The sequence below is a fragment of the Diachasma alloeum genome, unplaced genomic scaffold, assembly GCF_001412515.2.
Source record: "Diachasma alloeum isolate Michigan unplaced genomic scaffold, Dall2.0 Dall_scaffold_00201, whole genome shotgun sequence".
Lineage (NCBI taxonomy): Eukaryota > Metazoa > Arthropoda > Insecta > Hymenoptera > Braconidae > Diachasma > Diachasma alloeum.
In genome coordinates, this window is record NW_021680366.1 from 1995119 (window position 1) to 2015711 (window position 20593).

General features: G+C 37.1%; 1 protein-coding gene across 2 annotated transcripts in view; it reads right to left on the minus strand.

Annotated features, from left to right (window-relative positions):
• Positions 1 to 20593, minus strand: part of LOC107035902 (POU domain, class 6, transcription factor 1) — a 163577-nt gene that overhangs the window by 133758 nt on the left and 9226 nt on the right. For both annotated transcript variants that reach the window (XM_029125927.1, XM_015253543.1), the window contains exon 2: positions 5468 to 5769. In XM_029125927.1, the coding sequence (XP_028981760.1) occupies positions 5468 to 5740 (273 nt within the window). In that variant the 5' untranslated portion in view covers positions 5741 to 5769. The remainder of the gene's footprint in view (positions 1 to 5467; positions 5770 to 20593) is intronic.

Below are 20593 nucleotides of genomic sequence, written 5' to 3' on the forward strand. Positions count from 1 at the left end.
GGGGGGGACTTTGTGGGGGGGGGGGGGAGGGGGATGGGTGGTTGCACACACTGTGTGTACATTGAAATCGCAAACCACGAATTGAGAACAAGCCACTGATGATAGCCTGTTCGCCTGCGGCACACAGATTGAAATGTACTTTTCAGAATTTAAATCGCACAAAGAGAAATCATCCTTCGACTGTTATAAAAATTCTCAATTTATTTATCTTTAGTTCACCTCTTTTTAGCAATACACGGATATTAATTTATTGGTGAATATTTTTTTTCCATTAGGGCGGTCAGGGGATGCACACGAGGGGGAGGGATTGTTGCTGTTAGAGGCGTCGATGGAAATATACGAGGATGACCCATCCACCAACGGAATATTGCTTTTTTCCTGATTCCCATTATGGGCAGCCACTCATCGTACCCTTCATATGCGCAATCGGTTGTCAACTTCCCTCCGCTTGCCCTTTCCTATTGTCAATATTCTTTCAGAAAATACGAGTGTTGGGGTATTGATGAGATATTTGCGTTATGACTTTTGGTTTGATTGGAAAATATTTGATGGGGGTTTTACTGTTTCATTTGTATTCTGTTGAGTTTTTCATGGCTGTGACGTCTTTGCGGATTTTCCGGTGCGAGTGAATGCGGTGGGGAGGGAGAGCGGCATGAAAGTAATGCCCACGGCGGGCCATTTGAATTGACAGTTGTGTCTGATGAATTGACGAGATAATTTGATTATCGTGTAGATCATTATAACATCTTAAGATGGAAATCAATATCCAAACAGTAAAAAACAATATGAGCGCTGAAGTATTATTATTATGAGAAGGTTGCGTTAATTTTTCATTTGTTTGAACAAAATTTGATGGGAGTTTTACTGTTTCATTCACATTCAATTGCCTTTTCATCTCTGTGATATCTCTACAGATTTTTGATGAATGTAAAAATGTGAAGAATGCCGAAAGCGCGCAGCGGAAGTAATCCGCACGGTGGAAAATTTGAATTTCATTATCTGATCTTCATTCATTATTTGCAATCGGCAACTTGGGATAATGAGATTTGGATTATCGTGTAGGTCGTTATAACATCTCAAGATGAAAATCGATATCCAAACACTGAAGAATATGACTGAAAGGTGCGCTAAAGTTGATGAGAAGGTTACATTGACTTTTAGTTTGAATTTCAAAGTTTAAAATATCTATATAAGCATGTAATAAATAATATAAGGAGAGGTGGGGAAAGAAGGGCTGGTGGAGATGTAAAACAAGGAAAGAACTCGTGTAACATCAAGGAAAATAAATTGAATTGAATTGAATTGACTTTTAGTTTGATTGAAAAAAAATGAAATGTGGACTTTATAGTTTCATTTGCCTTAAATGCTTTTAATCTCCATGACATCTTTACAGAATTTTCGGTGCAGCGTGCCATAAGCTCTCAAAGGCACTCCATGCTCACGGTAAGAAATTAGAATTATCAATGGCCATTCATTGAGTAATCGGATAATTGCCATTTAAAACACCAGATAATGTGGTTCAAATTACACTCAAGGTCATGATAAAATAATTACGCTCGTGGCCATTATGATATCTCACAATGGAATTCGATAACCAAACTATGGAGAAATACACCAGCAACACGATTTCCAATCGAGAATAAAGAAAGAACGGTGGAATTTGACACCCGCCAGCCCCCATATGCCGATGAATAATAATCGTATAATTGTGTTGTAACCCGATAGAAATGTAATTGAGGCACTCCAAATAAGCTTCATGGAGGTAATGAGATACCCCTACCATAATGAAACACAACTCCAACGCATTCGGTGTTCGCAACGCCCTGATCGTTTGCCTTCAATCACTCCTTGACAGATGCACTTTGCGGGTTGGAACTCTAAAGCCATCAAGAAGGAATGCGCCGGAGGGGGCATACCACCTCCCTGAAAACTAGGCACTCGATGCGTCAAAAGCGAGACGAACGTTTAACGAAAAGAAAAAGTAAACGAATGCCGAGAGGAAAAAAAACTGAAGGCGATTAGTCGTCTCCGTGATTTTCGTGAGATTTTGCCGAGTGATCCCTATGCCATTAAAAACCATCAGAGTCAACCTTCCATATTCATTTTCTTGAGCATAAATTATCATACCTCGTGTATGTCTCAACGTCATGTTTTCCCTCCTTCATGTGTCTTTTTTTTTTTTTTTTTTTTTTTTNTTTTTTTTTTTTTTTTTTTTTCGCCAAGTCTAGTCTGATATGCAAGCGGACACTGGAACCGGTCGTTGTCCATGCCAAAGGTGGGCACACGTAAGCCGCGTGCAAACAACCACCATTCACCATCGGAGTTGTTATAATCTCCAGACAGTAGTAAATCCCGGTCATGATATTCCATTTGTTATGCATCCAACTCTCTCATCCGATCACACCCTCTTTTCTAGTAGTTCATTACGCGCTGACAGAGGGACTCATTTGTACTTGATATACTTATTGTGTTGGGTACTTCAAGGGCCATTTGTCGATAATTAATGGGAAATCACTGGGATTTAACATTAGCCGGAAGTTTCAGGGCGACAACTCATGATTTGGTGACAGTCATTTGTCGATGCATTTGTCCACTTGCATCGACCTTCTCTCTGGGCAGTCATTTGTTCGCGATGAACGAATACTCGTTTAGGCATATTCGACTCTAGCAGTTGTTTATCATTGAGATATTTAGGGGGAGAAAAATTATGACATTTCAGGTTTCATTGAAAATTCAGTCAAATTCCAGAATTTTAAGGGGAATAGAGACGAGAATTCCTTACTTTAGTTGAATTTTCAATCTGATATGAATATTCAGTGTGAAATCGCATTAATTTTGCAGGGAAATCTGAAATTTAATGATTTTTTACAGTGTCACTGTCCTGAAAATTCAAGAATATATTTACCAGAATTTTTTGGTTTTCTATTCATTTTCAGGGAAAAATGGAACGGAAATTTACAGTTCTCTTTAATTTTTCCACGAAATTCTGAATTTTCAATGGCAAGATTTCCTGAAACTTCAGTGGAATTGGAACACGATAAAAATTTCTGAAATTTAGCACGGAAAATTCAGTCAAAAATTTTCAACAATAAATAACTAGGAATTTGAATAGTAGTCGAGAGATACGGTAAGGTAAATGATCCTACGCCCATGTAACTAAGGTGAACACATCATTAGCCAAGTATTTCTATCGAAATGAGTGTAAAGATCTGCGATGTTTTTTTCAGTGCATTCCAATGTATTCTCAAATTATATTTCAATGCATTAAATTTCATTTTTTTTTAATCCGTTTCTCCAAAAAAAATTCGGAAACAAATGTTGATAGCGCGCCTAAAAACTACTCTTGGTCTATTCGATATTCTCTGAAAAGGATTTCCCCAGAAAAAATTATCCGAATCAATTGGATATTTTTAAATTAAATATCACATTATAAATCATATGATTCATGACCGAAAAATGTACTGTATCGGTTAACGCTCTCGAGTATCAGAACAGCCCACAAATTTCATAACAAAAAAAGGGACTGCTCCACTTCCTGGTTCACTGAACCCGTCACGTACGCTACAACTCCTTTCCGCAGCGTCATTGCTTCGCGGATTTACCACGGAGATCAATAATCGATCGACAGCCATGATGGCGTCGATACCTGAAGACGTGGGGCCATTGCGGCCTTTAACTTGACGCGGCAATGGTCTCGCGGAATGCGGAAAATGGTAATTTTCATTACAATACCAAGTATATCACGACGATTACAGTCCCAATCTCATTGTTAGTCAGCGATTCTCATGACGCTAATTCGTGAAGGATATTAAGTGAACTACTCATGCCTGTAGTCCACCGCAATTTATGAAAAAAAAATCGACTGGGTTGTTGGTCGCTCGGGTCGGACCGATTTTCCTATACAATTTATTCTATTGACATATTTTTCACTTAATTTCCTCGCCTCCAATTTTCCAAGATTTTTGTTGAATTTTCTCAATGAAAAAAACAAAAAAATAGAATTAAAAAATAATAATGAGAACAATTGACCTATATTGAAAAATCTTTGAAAAGTTTCAAATTAAAAAAATTCCTGTTCGAATTACTCCGAAACAAGAAATCAATCTCATCGTTTCTCTGTGAGGAATCATCAAATTTCTAAAAAAATTGCATTTTTCGACATTTTTTCACAAGTTTTATCGCAAAATCTAAAGAACCGCTGAGGCGATGTTGTTCAACGTCTAATCATTTCTAAGTTACATGAAAAGACATCGATTGCGTGAAAAAAAAATTGAATCGCATCGTTTGTTCGAGAGAAATCGTGACGCAAAATTTTGGTCACAGACACACGCACATGCACACATACCCACCGGTCTCTAAAAACTGGCGGAAGAGTTTCTAGGGGTCACGAAACGTGGACAAATCATGAAATTTCCCAAACGGATTTTCAGGGTCATTACAAAAACTTCCTTCGGGTCAGGAAGTTAAAAAAAATATGGCAGCATTCGAAATGATTGGAAAGTTGCGCAAGTCGCTCAATAAGGTATAGCCCAAATATCAGCGATCATTGACCCGATGATACGAAACCCGTGCTGGTATGCTTTGTTTTCAGCATTAATCATATACAGGTCATCGAGACCATTGTACGATTTGGGTTGAGATAGAGTAGTGGGGGGGCATCTACTTGACCGCAACAATTGATTGTCATTGACACACAAAGACGCGAGAAGACTGAAGCGAAGATACAATCCAGGATAATGTTCAAAGGTCATTGCACTTACGCATTATCTTAGCTGACGATCAACAGACACTTGTCATGCGCAATTCAATGGAATGCAATGAGACAAAATGATAATTAACCCTTTACGGTCGCCTACGCTGCTGAAAAAATTCTCGGATTTTCTAGAGCAGCCGCACATTTTCAAAACAATTTCATTTTGTGGTGATACGTACAATTAAAAAATATGATAGATCATAAAAAAGAGACGTTAAGAGACGTTAAAACATATCAGAAATGCTGAGCGGGTGCATCCTTGATACAGCAGTTAGCCTTAACATCGACTAGGTGGCGTCTGACGCATTCATCACACACAACATATACGCACCCGCATAATAAACTAAATGAGCCCACCTTAAGGTTATCCAAATGTCTTTTACAGTTTGGTGCAGACTATACTATAGATTTAACTATTTACAATCATCAAATTTGTCAATTAAATTGCGTGATAAAAATTTGGAAAAAAATCATGACATTAAAATTACATTTTCCATAGATTTATTATTTTTGTAAACATTCATAAAAACCAAAAACGCCCGGAGTAACAGGGGAAATTTGAGTGTTCATACTGGCGGTTGGAATATTCATTCTGTTGGAACTTGAGTCTAACTGCTGTATCAGGAACGCGGCAATTTTTTCCGAATTTTTATGATGCTTAAAGAACGGGTGAAGAGACGATTAAAAACCTTGAAATCACTAATTGTCACTTACCTCGCTCTTGAGATTCAGTGGAACATCGCAGGGGGCGTCCATATCGGTCTCGGTTTTTATGTGATGGGAGAGGAGGCCGCTGTGGCTGTGACGTGGTGGCGCTGCGGTTGCCAACATGTTAGGATGCTGTCTATACGGCAATTGACGCGGCTGCAGACGTCTGTGATGATAAGGTGATGTTGACAGGTGTGTTGTCTGGGTGCGTAAGTCAGCTGGGGGTGATGCTGGCGCAGCGGTACTGCTCTGTTCCTCCTCGGCTGAGCCCTCCGCCATGTCAACCGAGCATCCCGATGAATCGTTATCTGAAAGACGAATGAAAGGATGAATATTTTCATAAAAAATAACAAAAAAATTGTTACATTCGTCAAAATGGAAATGCACGAGTGAATTCAGACAGGAATAAACATTCGCCAATTAATTCTTCGTAATTATTTTGATTATACTATATCAGTACCGAAGTGATAAAACGGTTCAAGTCAATTTTGACTATTGACCAGTTTTCAATTAATATCTCGGAATCTAAGGGCGACAGCAAAATTTGCATTATAACCTTTTTTGTAGAGCCGATTGAGAGCTGCAACAAATGTATTTACGAAAATTTCGCTATCTCCCTTAGATTCGGAAATATTCCTCAAAAACTCAACTGAGAGATAAGTCGATATATATGATTCTTGAAAACAAAGTATTTCCTTTCATCACCGGTTAAATTTTTGTATTTCGATAAGTAGTTGAAACCCCTATTTTCCATTGGACTTTAATCCTCTACAGACGCATTCAGTAATTTCTCTGTTAACATCATCTACCTAAATCTGATGCCTTCACAGGAATTTGGAGAGTATTCTTTCTACATTCATCATTTTTCCACAATTCCAATCGACGATTCCGTAAACTTAAAATTTTCTAAAACTTCAAAAGTTTCCACGAATTTTCCATAAAATCTGGAAATTTTCTCTAGTCCTTTTTTCAGAAAATTCGAGGGTTCTGTGAAATTGGAGCGAAAACTCGAAATTTCTTGAATTTTTAACATTGCCGAAGACATTTTGATTTCAACGAATCAGAGGCAGTGTTCGGGATCACGTGACACGTTTCATAATTTTTATTTTATAACGCTTCTTTGTGTTAGTTTTCTCTGGGAATTTACGAGGATTTTACAATATTTTCTTTCCTAATGACCAAATTAATGTGGGCATAGATGAATATTATTGTAAATTATTTTCTCGTTTCTTATTTCATGTCAGAATTACGCTTTAAAAATTTCCCCCCCGAAGCTTGTTCTCATTCAAGATATTTAGAGTTCGATTTTTTTCAATTCTCATTTTTTCCCTCATATCTTATCTGAAAAGATCCACGACACATTTATAATTTGAAATCCGAATTCAAGCGTCTTTTGTCTCTCATTCCCATCAATTCCCTCCGCTAAATTCACCCTCAACCCCAAAATAAATCAACAACATTTGCTAATTTAATCACAAATTCCACACACCATCCACCCAACTAATTAAATTTGGGGAATCCCACAATGATATGAGAACGAACAAGCGCAGCTGTCAAGCGAATTCCCGGACAGTGAAAATTAGAAGACCCATTCTATCCCTCTCCCGAAAATGGTAAAGATTAAATGAACGACAAAACATCAAAGGCAAAAACTGTATCGTCGGCACTTTACGGGATGCCACGTGTATTAGAGTTGTATACTAGTTTGCGATGCCGATATTCCTCCCTCCACCACACCGAAGCCATAAATGTCTGCTCCAGTGGGCTTTGGCGCCATGACACATTCAAAAAGTATAATTATTTTTATCTTAATGCGAGTTCACTCACTACTTTCAGGGATAAAGTGAAATTCAAGGGCAATGAAATCACGCCTCAAGCCTCGGAGATGGTGACCTCGTTGTCTTACACATCTCCTTCTTCCTTCAATTTAACTTTCTCTCCCACTTCTTTCTATGGGTTATAATCCAACGCTCATCTGACACCCGAGGGAGAAGTGAGGAGAAGAAAAGAGAAGAGGGGAGGCCTTTTCAAACGCAACTTAACAACATCTGCTTCTATTTTTGCGTTGGCCCGAGTCCAATCCTTAAAACTTTTTAAACTGTCTGGGTATATGGGCTTATGACGAACGAGCCCTGGACGGATCATTGAGCGTATGTTTCAAGTAGAAAAGGTCATAAGTGCAGGCCATACACGAGAATACACACAGCATGTTAATTTTCTTTTCATTTTTTATTTATGAATTTTGCTTGTTTTTGGCCTCTGCGTTTAGCCGCTAAACGAGGAGGAAATCATCCGCGCCAGTGGCTGATATTCGCGTGCAGATATGTAGCTAATGGGTAAACGAACGCGGCCTCTGATGGAGAAATAAAAATGATGGTTCATTGAGTTGATAATCGCGTAATCTCTTTTGATGTTTTCGATCCATTTTTCTGAGTGAATTCGCATTTTAATTAGGAAAATAACGCATTTGGGAGTGGTGAGGGAATCAATTTTTTTGCAAGGGTTGTATGATTATTTTCTTTTTTTTTTATTAGACACGAAACCTTATGGTTTATACAGCTAGTATAATTATTTGTACGGATTACCTATTATTCCGTATTATTTATTTTATTTTATTTTTAAAGGAATTTGTTGCGAGCAAGCTCGCAACAGGCCATTGCCCGAGGGCCTTCAGTCAGTGAATACATTTTTCACATAATTTCTTTTTTAAACTGAATATATAATATTAATTGAGTACGTTGGTATATGAGTGTTTTTTTTTTTTTTTTTTTTTTTTTTTTTTTTTTTTTTTTTTTTTTTTTTTTTTTTTTTTTTTTTTTTTTTTTTTTTTTTTTTTTTTTTTTTTTTTTTTTTTTTTTTTTTTTTTTTTTTTTTTTTTTTTTTTTTTTTTTTTTTTTTTTTTTTTTTTTTTTTTTTTTTTTTTTTTTTTTTTTTTTTTTTTTTTTTTTTTTTTTTTTTTTTTTTTTTTTTTTTTTTTTTTTTTTTTTTTTTTTTTTTTTTTTTTTTTTTTTTTTTTTTTTTTTTTTTTTTTTTTTTTTTTTTTTTTTTTTTTTTTTTTTTTTTTTTTTTTTTTTTTTTTTTTTTTTTTTTTTTTTTTTTTTTTTTTTTTTTTTTTTTTTTTTTTTTTTTTTTTTTTTTTTTTTTTTTTTTTTTTTTTTTTTTTTTTTTTTTTTTTTTTTTTTTTTTTTTTTTTTTTTTTTTTTTTTTTTTTTTTTTTTTTTTTTTTTTTTTTTTTTTTTTTTTTTTTTTTTTTTTTTTTTTTTTTTTTTTTTTTTTTTTTTTTTAACAGTAGATAATGATTGATGCAGGGTTTGTGAGTGAGGCGGAAATGGTATACATTGTAAGAGATGCGGTGATGAAGAGGCGAAGATTCCGTATTATACCCGGCATTTGACAATTGTTTGCTTTGGTGCACACTCAAAATTTCCCGCGCTACGCGCCACTTCCGTTACGCACTTCCAGAAAGGTGGACTCACTCACACGAGGAATGTTCGGAATTCCCATGAATTTGAATAGAGATAATGAATTAGAAAAAATTAATAAGTAAATGGAAAAGCCGGGAATTGAAAAAATGAAACGAATGAATCAAAAAAACATCTAGATAAACAAGTAAATGAACGAATCGGTAATGCGAATAGCCACGGCGTAATTTTTTTAACTGACTCCAGAACAATCCTTGTTGAAAATACATTATCAATCATCAAAAGATTTGAGTAGATGCATCGGACCAACTCCCAAAAATGTCAGTTATAAATCCCAACCACCGGAATCATCTCATTGTAGTCTTCATCTCATTCGGACAACAAATGATCATCAATCCAGAGTCGGCGAATCGCATTAATTGCCACGCGCGCGTGTTTCGCAAGACCGAAAATTATTATATGCTTTAACCACCAGCTGTCGGCATCATGGGAGGAGTGAGACGGATGAAGTGAGGCTGAAGGTGGGGTTATAGCCCTAGGAAAGTTAGATGTGCTGCGAGCGATTGTACGAGTCTGAAATCATCTCTTTTTTCGGTGTATAATAGCGGTTATTTCGGAAACTGGATCAATTAGCAGAGTCCATTTAAATGCAATAATGAGTGGGGATCGGGTGGTTTATTATAGGAGCCATACAAGAATAAATGCAGGACCCGGGTAACAATGTGATACGTCAAAAAATCCTGACAGGTTCGGGAGAAATTGTGGATATGTGAACATCAGAAAATTATATAGGACTTTGGGATTTTATGCGAAGGGAATCGTCTATACCTGCACGTCAGCTGAAATAGGTGGAGATTGTGAAATAAAATGAGCATTCATAATTAAACATCTGAGAATTATTGGGTTTCTAATACTGGAGTCCATTAAGAATTTCAATAGTTAATGATATGTTGAAATTTTTGTATTTTAGAGATGGAATAGTTGTTTATTCATCGCGACATTTAATTATTCATTCGATCAGTCGAGCATACTGGGATATCAAGGGTGAACAAGTTCCGAAGAATTTATGGATATTCCTCTTTTATCGTCTAAAATTATCCAACCGCTAATCCTTAATTCTGATTGGTCAATATCTGACACGAAGTTATTCACAAAAAAAACACGTGGCATTTTCAAATTCTTCAGCGACAATTTCAAATTCTTCAGTGGTAAATTTTTTTTTCACGTCATATATATATATAATATATATATTTCACATGTATATATATCATCGGTGAAATTAATAAATTCTATCCTTTTATGGAGACCGATTATTCAAAAAAATAGAAGATAATTAATTGAAAATGAAAAATTCTTTATAGATTCTTTTACTCTACTTCGCTATTCGCTTCAATCATTAGTCGAATTCTCATTGATTCATTATCAATATTTGTAAGGTATTCATGAGAAAATGAAATTCAATGAATCCATTTCTTCATTTCAACAAATGAATAGATCAGCGCGCGCGAGAGCGCGCGCATGGATCTTGTTCACTATAATTTTAATATTGTCTCATATGCCAGGTTCATATTTGAGCCACACGTTGAAAATAATTTTAATCCTGCCATCGGGGCATCCTAGTGCGAAATTAATTTCTGAAAATCACTTCTTGTAACATTACGCTTAGGGAAGAAACGTGACCGCGTGAGCTTTGATCCAGATGTTGCGTGGGCTAGACACTCAAGATATTGAAAAAAAAAACCACAAACCATTTACTTTAGACTATGGAGAATCTATCGCCGGCGAGAACCAGTAGGGGGCCAGGCCATATAGGCGTGATATCTTCGATTGATTTTCGAATTCCTCTAAAAAAAATTTGACCGCCATTACGAGTCGAGCAACGCGACAACACCGCACGCAACCGCTGATCGAGTTCGGTAAAGTCGGTGACGATAATTCAGTGCTGGAAGCATATGGACACGCATAACACACACAACATTCATCTCGCTGTTACAACCCCACTACTAGCCGAAGCGTGCGATGTTGCCCGATCAAAATTCGACTGTTACCACCGCAGTCACAAGTCCTCGATTATTTACGAACATTTTCTTCAATTATTGTTTTTGAGACCGGAAAGGTGCGCCATAACACTTCTAATTTGATGAGAAAAAAAATTTGTAACGTAGATGCTTTATTTAGCCAATTTTATTTTTCTTTTCAACTGAGTTGTCCACTTGATAGGTTAATTTGATGTCAATCCTGACGCATTAAATTTCCCTCATAAGAATCTCAGCGCTCCCATGCAGCAACTCCCGAGCCCCACCCCAAGAAATCAACCTCCTTTCCCCGTTATCATCCAACAAAACCCGACATAACTCCTCTCAATCCCCTAGCCGACTGATAGGTGTGTATATTCCGCCTAACAAACTTCCCATCACCAAAGACGCGCGAGGCATTGAACAGCAGCCGCCATTACCAATAACCGACGACCATGGATAGACTCTCCAAGCCATGTAATTAAGGGGGGGTTGATTGATGTTAATTCAAAGGGTAATTAAGAATGTTGCGCACAAAAATTCCGTAATTTATGGTCATTGGGTATAATTATATGTTGACCAGGCTTGTAATTGCAAGCGACTCCAGTCGCCCCAGCAGCAACATCACTCGACAAGATGAAATTCTCGTTTGTGGCGATGGTAAATACTCAATATATGGCCTCAAATCGGAGCCATCGTTATACCTAGCGATAAGAATTTTTGGAAAATGAGTGTCTACTACTGGGATTTCGCCTCGAGGTTAAGTCTCATCCGCTATCATTCGGGAGTGGCCCTCGGGTGAAATTTATGGGTCTCTACGATGTCTGCCATTTTAGACCAGATAACAGTTTGATTTTATACACTGCTGATAATTTTCAACTGGTATTTTCCGGTAAAGGGTCTCGGATGTTTCTAACAACTACGCGATGAGAAAAGTCGGGGTAAATTCTAGCGCTCGGCACCCGAAACGAGGTGCAAACTGCCGAACTCACATTTTTTATTCGAAATAAGAATAGAAATTCGAGATGAGCACGGGAAATTTTGCTGTAAGTTCATTAATTTTTGCAAGAATGCACGAGAAAAATTTTAGCGCCGGCACTAGAAAATTACTGAGTGTGTCAATTTTGTAGGGAATTTTGTAGAAAATTATGGAAAAAACTTCATTAATTCTTGGAAAATTCATAATTTCGTGAAAAAATCCGGGGGAATTGTAAATTTTAGGTTAATTATTCCGGAGAAATTAATGAAAAGTCAGGAAAATTCAAGGAAATTTTTACTTGAATATGAATTATAACTTGAAAATTCATGTAACTTGTGGAATTCTCGTCTTCATATCGCTAAAAAATGTAACTTTACTATTTTCAGAGAAACTTCACGGTTTTTTTCCCGAAAAATTTATCCAAATTCTTTCAACAGTGTAGAATAATTAAAGAGTTGATTACAAGTCTGTACTAGTGGGATTTCACCTTGAGGCTAAACCTCATCCTCAATCATGCAGAAGTGGCCCTCGGGCGAAATTTATGGATGTCTGCCGTTTTAGACCAAAAAACATTTTGATTTTATCTACTATTGATAATTATTCCACTGGTGTTTTCGGGGAAAGGGTCTTGGAAATTTCGAGCAACTATAATATATCCACTGAAATTCCAACGAAGTTTGTCATTGAAAATTCATAATTTTGTAGAAAAATGAGTGAGAACTGTGAATTTCAGTTTAATTATTCCGGAGAAATTAATGAAAAATCAGAAAAATTCAAATAAATTTTTACTTGAATTCCCGATTCGTTACAGGGAATGCCGTCACATATTTGTGGAATTCCAAGAATTTTGAGAGAATTCCGTGATAATTCTTGGGAATTTGATTATCAATATTCATTTTAACGTAAAAATTCGTGTAAATTGTGGAATTATCGTCTTCCTGTCACTAAAAAATGTGACATTACTTGAATTTTCAGATAAACTTCAAGGTCTCTTTCCGGAAAATTCAGCCAAATTCTTTCAACAGGATAAAATAATTAAAGAGTTGATTATAAGTCTCTACTACTGGGATTTTCCCTCAGGCTAAGCCTCATCCTCAATCATTCAGGAGTGGCCCCTCGGGTAAAATTTATGGGTGTCTACGATGTCTGCCGTTTTAGACCAAAAAACATTTTCTTTTAAAAAAATACTTCAAACTGGTACTTTGTGAGAGCCAATAAATAATAACAACCGGATAATCACTGAGTCGTTAAAAAAGATATTTCAAAGGATGAGGGAAGGAGTAAAAAAATGAGTGAAATGCCTACCAAAAGATCTTTATTCTTTTGGCTTTGGGGGGGGCTATACTTTGATAATCGAACTCAAACCGATTGCTTCCGTTAGGAGTGAAGGTGGAGAAGGGAGTGTAGGGGGGGGAGGGGGCATAATACAAGAGGCAAAGGCGCAGATGCCTTTCACGATTGATCGGAAAAGCGAACGATAGACGTGTACAGGAATAATCGAAGACCCTTCAATATTGACGAACTGCATTTAATTATTCTACGTGGCAGCTGAAATGAAAGGTATATTCGCATTCGGGTTTGAAGCACAGGATGAGGTACAGATCATAACTCGTTTGATGCTGAGGCTTGTATACCTATATTTTCTTGTACTTGAGAGACAGCCAATGAAAGCGCAGTTCCCAGCGGGACCAGTTGGCAACCGCCCATCGTGACATTGTCCAGGTTGGGGAGTTTGACGTTTTTTTTAGTTCAATTGGGGGTTCTTGGGCGGTGGTGGCGGTGGTCGGGGTAATTATTATTGGTTTATTGTGCGTTTTTGAGACAAAGGAGGGTCCTGTGAATTTTTAGCGGTTGCGGTATTCTGTTTTTATGGGAGAATATTGAGAGGAGCGATGGGATATCACACGCGGAGAAATTGCCTGGAAAATCGGGATAATTTTTACTCTTATCTTTATAGTTTTTACTTTTTAATTTTATTTTTATGTGGGCGAGGTCTAAAAATAGCGTATTCGAACTCCTCAGGCCAAATTTCAGATTTTATGAATACAATGCATCCTCTTAGAACTAAAAATGACGGTTATTTTTAAATTCCTATACTGTTGGAAATTTGTATCTGAAATTTTCGGTACGCTTTTTGTGGATTTTTGTCGAATTTAATTACCACGGATAATGTAATGTAATTGGGCACTGAATATTCATATTAAATTGAAAATTAAAATGAATTAAGAAATTCGTGTCTTTATCCTGTTCAAGATTCTGGAATTTTACTGAATTTTCAGTGAAACCTGAAATTTCATGATTTTTTTTGTGAACATTCCTAACAAATAACATTTTCACTGAAATTTCAAGAAATTTTGTCATTGAAAATTGTTAATTTCATGGAAAAATTCGTGGGAATTGTAAATTTCAGTTTAATTATGCCAGGAACATTGAGTTCCAGATTCCTCAGAATTTTCCGGAAATTCCTTTAAAAATTCCGGGAATCCCAAGAACTGAGAGGATTCTATGGAATTTCTCAGTGAATATTCATCTTCAATATTAAAATTTACGTAAATTGTGTGATTTCCGTCTTCCTGCTAAAAAAATTGGACTTTACTTGGATTTTCAGCGAAACTTCCATTGACTCCTTTCCCTTAAATCGAATTCAACATCTTTTTCCGGAAAATTCAGTCAATTTTTTTCAACACCGTACAACCGCCAGAAAATTGCTGAAATACCCAATAAATAAAATTCACCTCTGTAATCCAACTCCAACCACAGCGGAATAAACCCAAACTTGGCATCAATGTACGTTAATTTAACCAACACATTGCACAAACGTTAAGGTAAGTACCGCGGAGGTAATGCTCGTTTCGTGCGATACCATTCTGTCAGAAATCCACCGGGCTTTGTCGGGAGTCACGAAACGCAAGGATTAAACCGAACACCGGAGCCAACACCGTTAATGCGAGACTGTGTGAACGGTCAGGAGTGAGAGGAGAGGACCAACATGAGGGGCCGGTGAAGAGAGAGAGAGGGGGGCGGNGGGGGGGGGGGGGGGGGGGGGGGGGAGGTGAGAGAGGCATTGACTATGGTGTATATTCGAAATGCTTCTTGCTGTGCGTGCAGCCGACGCCCGTTTGTACCATTATATCCCGTGTATATATACCACTGAGGGCTTGGGAGGCCGTGTCCATAAATCGGCCCCTCGAAAAGGAATACGATAAAGGGGGGAGGGCGCTGGGATGAGGGAGGAAAGGGGGAGGGGGACTCTTCAAAGCGCGAATCGTTTAGACCCCAGGAGAGAAGAGAGAAGAGAAACGACAGACTGGGGAGTTTGAGGCTCAAACGCACTTACACTACTTGGGTACAGAGCCGGGGAAATGGGGGAATTGAAAAGGGGTTTTCCCGTGATTTGATGTCAAGTTTTTGGTTCAGGGAAAATTCGTACTGCTGGCTTGGTGAGACGTGGGGCATTTAGAGGCGTTTGTAATAAATCTTGGAGTTGCGGTTGCGATGATACGCTGTTGATGATTTTCCACTGAAATTTTCGGTGAAGGGTCAGGGAAATTTCTAAGAGGTAACATGTCCACTGAGTTTTCAGGGAATTGTCATGGTTCATAATTTGGAAAAATTCTTGGGAACTGTCAATTGTAGGGTGATTATTACCGGAAGGTTAAAGAAAAATCAGGAAAATTCAGAGAAATCCCCTCTTGAATTGCAGATTCCTCTGCATTTTCAGCGGATTCCTCTAAAAATTCCTGGAATTTTAAGAATTTTAGGGGAATTTCGTGATAATTCAAAGAAATTTGGCAGTGAATATTCATTTTCACCTGAAAATTCAGCCAGTTTTTTTTAACAGTGCAGGATAATTGAAGAGTTGATTATCTTGTTAAAACTCAAGACTTTTAAAATTGTCCAAAATTCCGAGATTTAAATTTATATTTCATCAAATTTTACGACTCCTAGACGTTTTAAAAAAAATAAATTACCAAATTGTGAAACATTGAAAAAAACGAAAATTTAAAAAACTTCCACACTGTTGAAATTCCGAAATTCTCAACCAAAAAATTTAATTACTTCAATTTTAATTTTTAATTTTTTTGCAACGAAAAAATAAAAAATTAAAATTAAATTAGAATTAAAACTGAAGTAATTAAATTTTCTTCAATTTTCAAACTGCCAGCCTTTCAAATCAACAACAAAACAAAGTTTAGATAAATGGAATTTTGAAATGCTCCTTAACCTCACTAACAGCATCAATTATCGCAATTCTTCCAAAAGTCAAACAACCGTAAAGTATCGGATTTAATACCTCGGCAATACCGGCTGATCAGCCGCTCATTCCACACCCCTCCCCGCCCTCATCCTTACGCCGTATGGGTTATAAAACCAAACGCAGGAAGAACATTTTATCTTTTACGACGCGGCCGACTGGGCTTAAACCCCTGTCTAAAAATTGTAATTCTGCCGGGTAGTCGGGACGGGAGTGCATTAAACCCCGAATTACCACAAATAGAACTTTAAGCGCACGCAACCATTATAATGGTACTCACCTCCCCCTCCTCTCTCCTCTTCTTTTCCCCCGGACAAGCCGCTCCTGAAGTCTTTCCCCCTCCCGTCCCCCCTACTGAGAATGTATTTATACTGAAACTATGCCTTTTAGTCTTTACCACTGCGGGAAACTGACAAAACATGACATATGGCCCCGATATAGTCCGGCGAGCGAGTCAATTGAAGCAATGGAATAAAAAAATTCTCTCATTTTTTGAAGTTGTTGATTACGAAAGAAGTTCAAATCTAATTAAAACTCTTTCTAAATTAATAACTGTTAAAATATTCAATTGGAATTAATTTTATTCAACCCCGTTTGACCAATTACCGCTTAAATTATCAAAGGATTCCATCCATTGGCTAAAAACACTCGAAATAATCACCTATATTTCACCAGACCTGTCCATCAATTGGATTAATGTTTGAAAATGTAATGATTGCATATGAAAATGCAAAGGAAATTATTTTCAAGTGACCTGAAGAGCTATTGTATAATATTCCAACCCGTCATGCCCTTCATAAGTTGCTAAAGCATCGTCAACCCTTTGATTCGTTATTCGACAGTTTTCTGTTAATTTCAACAATATTTTGTTGAAAATCAATGCAGTCATATATTTATTTAAACAAAATATTTCAATATGCGCTGTTAAAAAAATTTGGCTGAATTTTCTGGTCATGATTTTTCTGGCATTAGTGTACATCGGACACTCCCATAAGACATGATTAATGTTTTCTTCTTCGTATTCGCACTTGCATATTGGCGAATTAGTGATCCCAATTCACAGCAGTGATTCTGATAGGCTGTGATGATATTATTTCACTTTAACTTTTACTCTTGAAAATTTTCCACTGACATTTCAAGAAATTTGTTCATTGAAAATTCATAATTTCATGGAAAAATTCGTCAGAATTGTAAATTTCAGTTCAATTGCTCCGGAAGAATTGATAAAAAATCAGGGAAATCTCTCCTTGAGTCCCAGATTTCTCTGAATTTTCAAGGAATTCCTTCATAATCTTGGAATTCTCGGAATTTTTGAAGGAATTCAAATCCATTTTTTAGCAAAAATTCTCTGATTATTCGTATTGAGAATAATCCCGGCTCCCCTCCTACCTCATTCAAATCCCATCCACTCATTTCCTCTGACGTCACAAAGATGTAGAACGCTATATAAATTCCTTTCTTTAATGTAAAAATTCTTGGAATTCTCGGAATTTTTTGAAGAATGCCTTGAAAATTCTAGGGAATTTGGCAGTGAATATTTATTTTTCAGTTAAAAATTCATGTAAATTAGAAAATTTTCGGCTTCTTGACAGAAAAAACATGAGACTTTACTTGAATTGTGAGAAATCCTGTCGCAATAATCCGAAACAAAATTTTTTTGCAGTGACGTTCAAGTTTTCGAGTTTGGAATCGTGAGAATCGGTACAGAAAAAATATTTTTCATTCGATCCCGGTATTTCATCACCACCCCGCTCTCAAAATCACCATTACCATTTTAATTCCTCTCTCCTTCGAAAATTCTAGGGAATTTGGCAGTGAATATTTATTTTTCAGTTAAAAATTCATGTAAATTAGAAAATTTTCGTCTTCTTGACAGAAAAAACATGAGACTTTACTTGAATTGTGAGAAATCCTGTCGTAATAATCCGAAACAAAATTTTTTTGCAGTGACGTTCAAGTTCTCGAGTTTGGAATCGTGAGAATCGGTACAGAAAAAATATTTTTCATTCGATCCCGGTATTTCATCACCACCCCGCTCTCAAAATCACCATTACCATTTTAATTCCTCTCTCCTTCGAAAATTCTAGGGAATTTGGCAGTGAATATTTATTTTTCAGTTAAAAATTCATGTAAATTAGAAAATTTTCGTCTTCTTGACAAAAAAAACGTGAGACTTTACTTGAATTGTGAGAAATCCTGTTGCAATAATCCGAAACAAAATTTTTTTGCAGTGACGTTCAAGTTCTCGAGTTTGGAATCGTGAGAATCGGTACAGAAAAAATATTTTTCATTCGATCCCGGTATTTCATCACCACCCCGCTCTCAAAATCACCATTACCATTTTAATTCCTCTCTCCTTCAAAAATTATAATTGGAGTGAGCGGGACGCGAGAGAGAATCTTCAGCATCAGGCGAGACCCCCTGGCTTTTACACGCAAATTAGATCCATTAGACATACCGAGCGTACAAAAAACACTCGACAGTGTCACTGAGCCGCGGGTCTTACGTTATAACCCTTTTTTTTCGGGACAGAAACGAGAAGGAGGTGGGGCGCGTTACGCACGTGCGTGCTTCTTTATAAATTATTAGAATTAATGACGACGCACGCTTCATAGAGCCCCCACTAAGTGTCACGTCCTTCCAATTGTGAATCATCCCCATGTACCCATTAAACAGTACAAATAATTCGGGGATCGATAAAGAGGAGAAGAAAAAAAAAGGATTCCATTGAATTGCTCCGTTTTGACTCCTTTATGAGGAATTATTATGCCGACGATTTGATGAGTGAAAGGAAAGCGATGAAAAGAAATCGGTCGGATCATTTGGAATGAAGGGGGCTTTGGCACGCGTACGAAAAATTGGTGGATGGGGAGTTCTATATGTAGACCTGTAGGAAAGTGGGTAAGTTGTCGGGACGAAATGTTATCGCTTGTGGAGAATCGTCGGTGGGCTGGAGCGAGGGGAATAGGTATGCTGACGCGATCAGCGCGAGGGGTGATGCGGCGGGTCATGTTGGATTACTCGTGCGTGGAGCAGGGAAAAGGAGAGAGGGGACGATATGGCGGAAGATTTGTGGTGGGTCGGGCAGAATCGATCTCTGTCTTGACCTCGGGTATACGATCACGTTTTTATTGGGTTTTCAAGGTCATCCGGTGAAAATGCCCCGTTTTTAGGTCTAAATAATCCAGAGTTCGTCGGGATATGATCGCAAATGTAAATTGTGGAACTTCAAACTAACGAACTAACGAACTAACGAACGAGGAACATGAGTATCGGGTTTCACACGAGAAAAGTTGGATAAAAATCAGATAAAGTAGTTTTAATTCTCGGTAACTGTTTCGTTGTAGAATAGAATATTGAATGAATTATCGTGAACAAAACCAAGAATAAATCATTCAATTCCTTCCTAATTAATAATAAATAAACAATCATCTCATATCAGTCGTGAATTTTCGTGAGTGAGTTTAATTGTTAGCTCGGAAGTATCGTCTGTTCGATACAGTAACATCTACTAAAATCTAGTAAAATTGTATTCAAATCAAGCCACAAGTTCATTTACTTCATGAAAATCTTAATTCCCGACTCAAGACACCACTCTACTTCTCAAATTATGAACATTATCGTTCTTCACTTAATGATTTTCCCCCTCTAAAATTAATCCACCTGTTCCAAGACTCTTTTAAAATACCCCTCAAATTTACAATTCAATCTTCAAACAATTGCATTTCAGTGTAAAAGAAATGCACTGCTAATTTTATTTTCTTCTGGAAAAATTATTTCAGAAACTTTCTCCACGCGCACTTTGTGAAAAAAATACAGAAACAATGACACGATTTCTCGGATCAAGCTCCAGAGGTCCGAGAAAAAAATTCCCTTTCTTGATGAAGCTTTGATAAAGCGTCGTTTCTTTTGTGACCACTTTTGAAGTGCCTACCCCAACAATATCGTGAGTCGAGTGTACCGCCTTTGGGATTCTCTACCGTCGGTGGATCCCCCTCTTTCCTGCGTCTCGAATCCACCCCCACCCCCCAGTCATTGCCCCCTTTCCGCTTTTTTTATTCTTCCCTACACCCCTCATTCTGTTCTCGATCGTGCGCCCGAGAGACAGAGCAAAGAACCCCTTCAGATTNGCCACTCCGGCCCTCTCTCACTTCCTCTTTCGTTTCCCTCGTGCAGTCACGCCGTAAGCACGTGTTCGTGTTTACCTTGCCGCCGGGTAAAATGGTCACATGGTCTAGATTTATGTACCAAATTGTATTACTCTCTGTACACGAAGAGAATTAATTCATTCTGATTTGCAATATTTTTCCGAAGAGGTGAATAATGAGAAAAAATTTGATTGGAACGTAAACTGATAGAAGAATTTAATTGCTCTTAACGAGGTTTCTCAACTATTAACACCATTCGTTAGTAGATGACGAATCGCACTAATAGTTGAGAAGCCTCGTTAACACCTCAAGT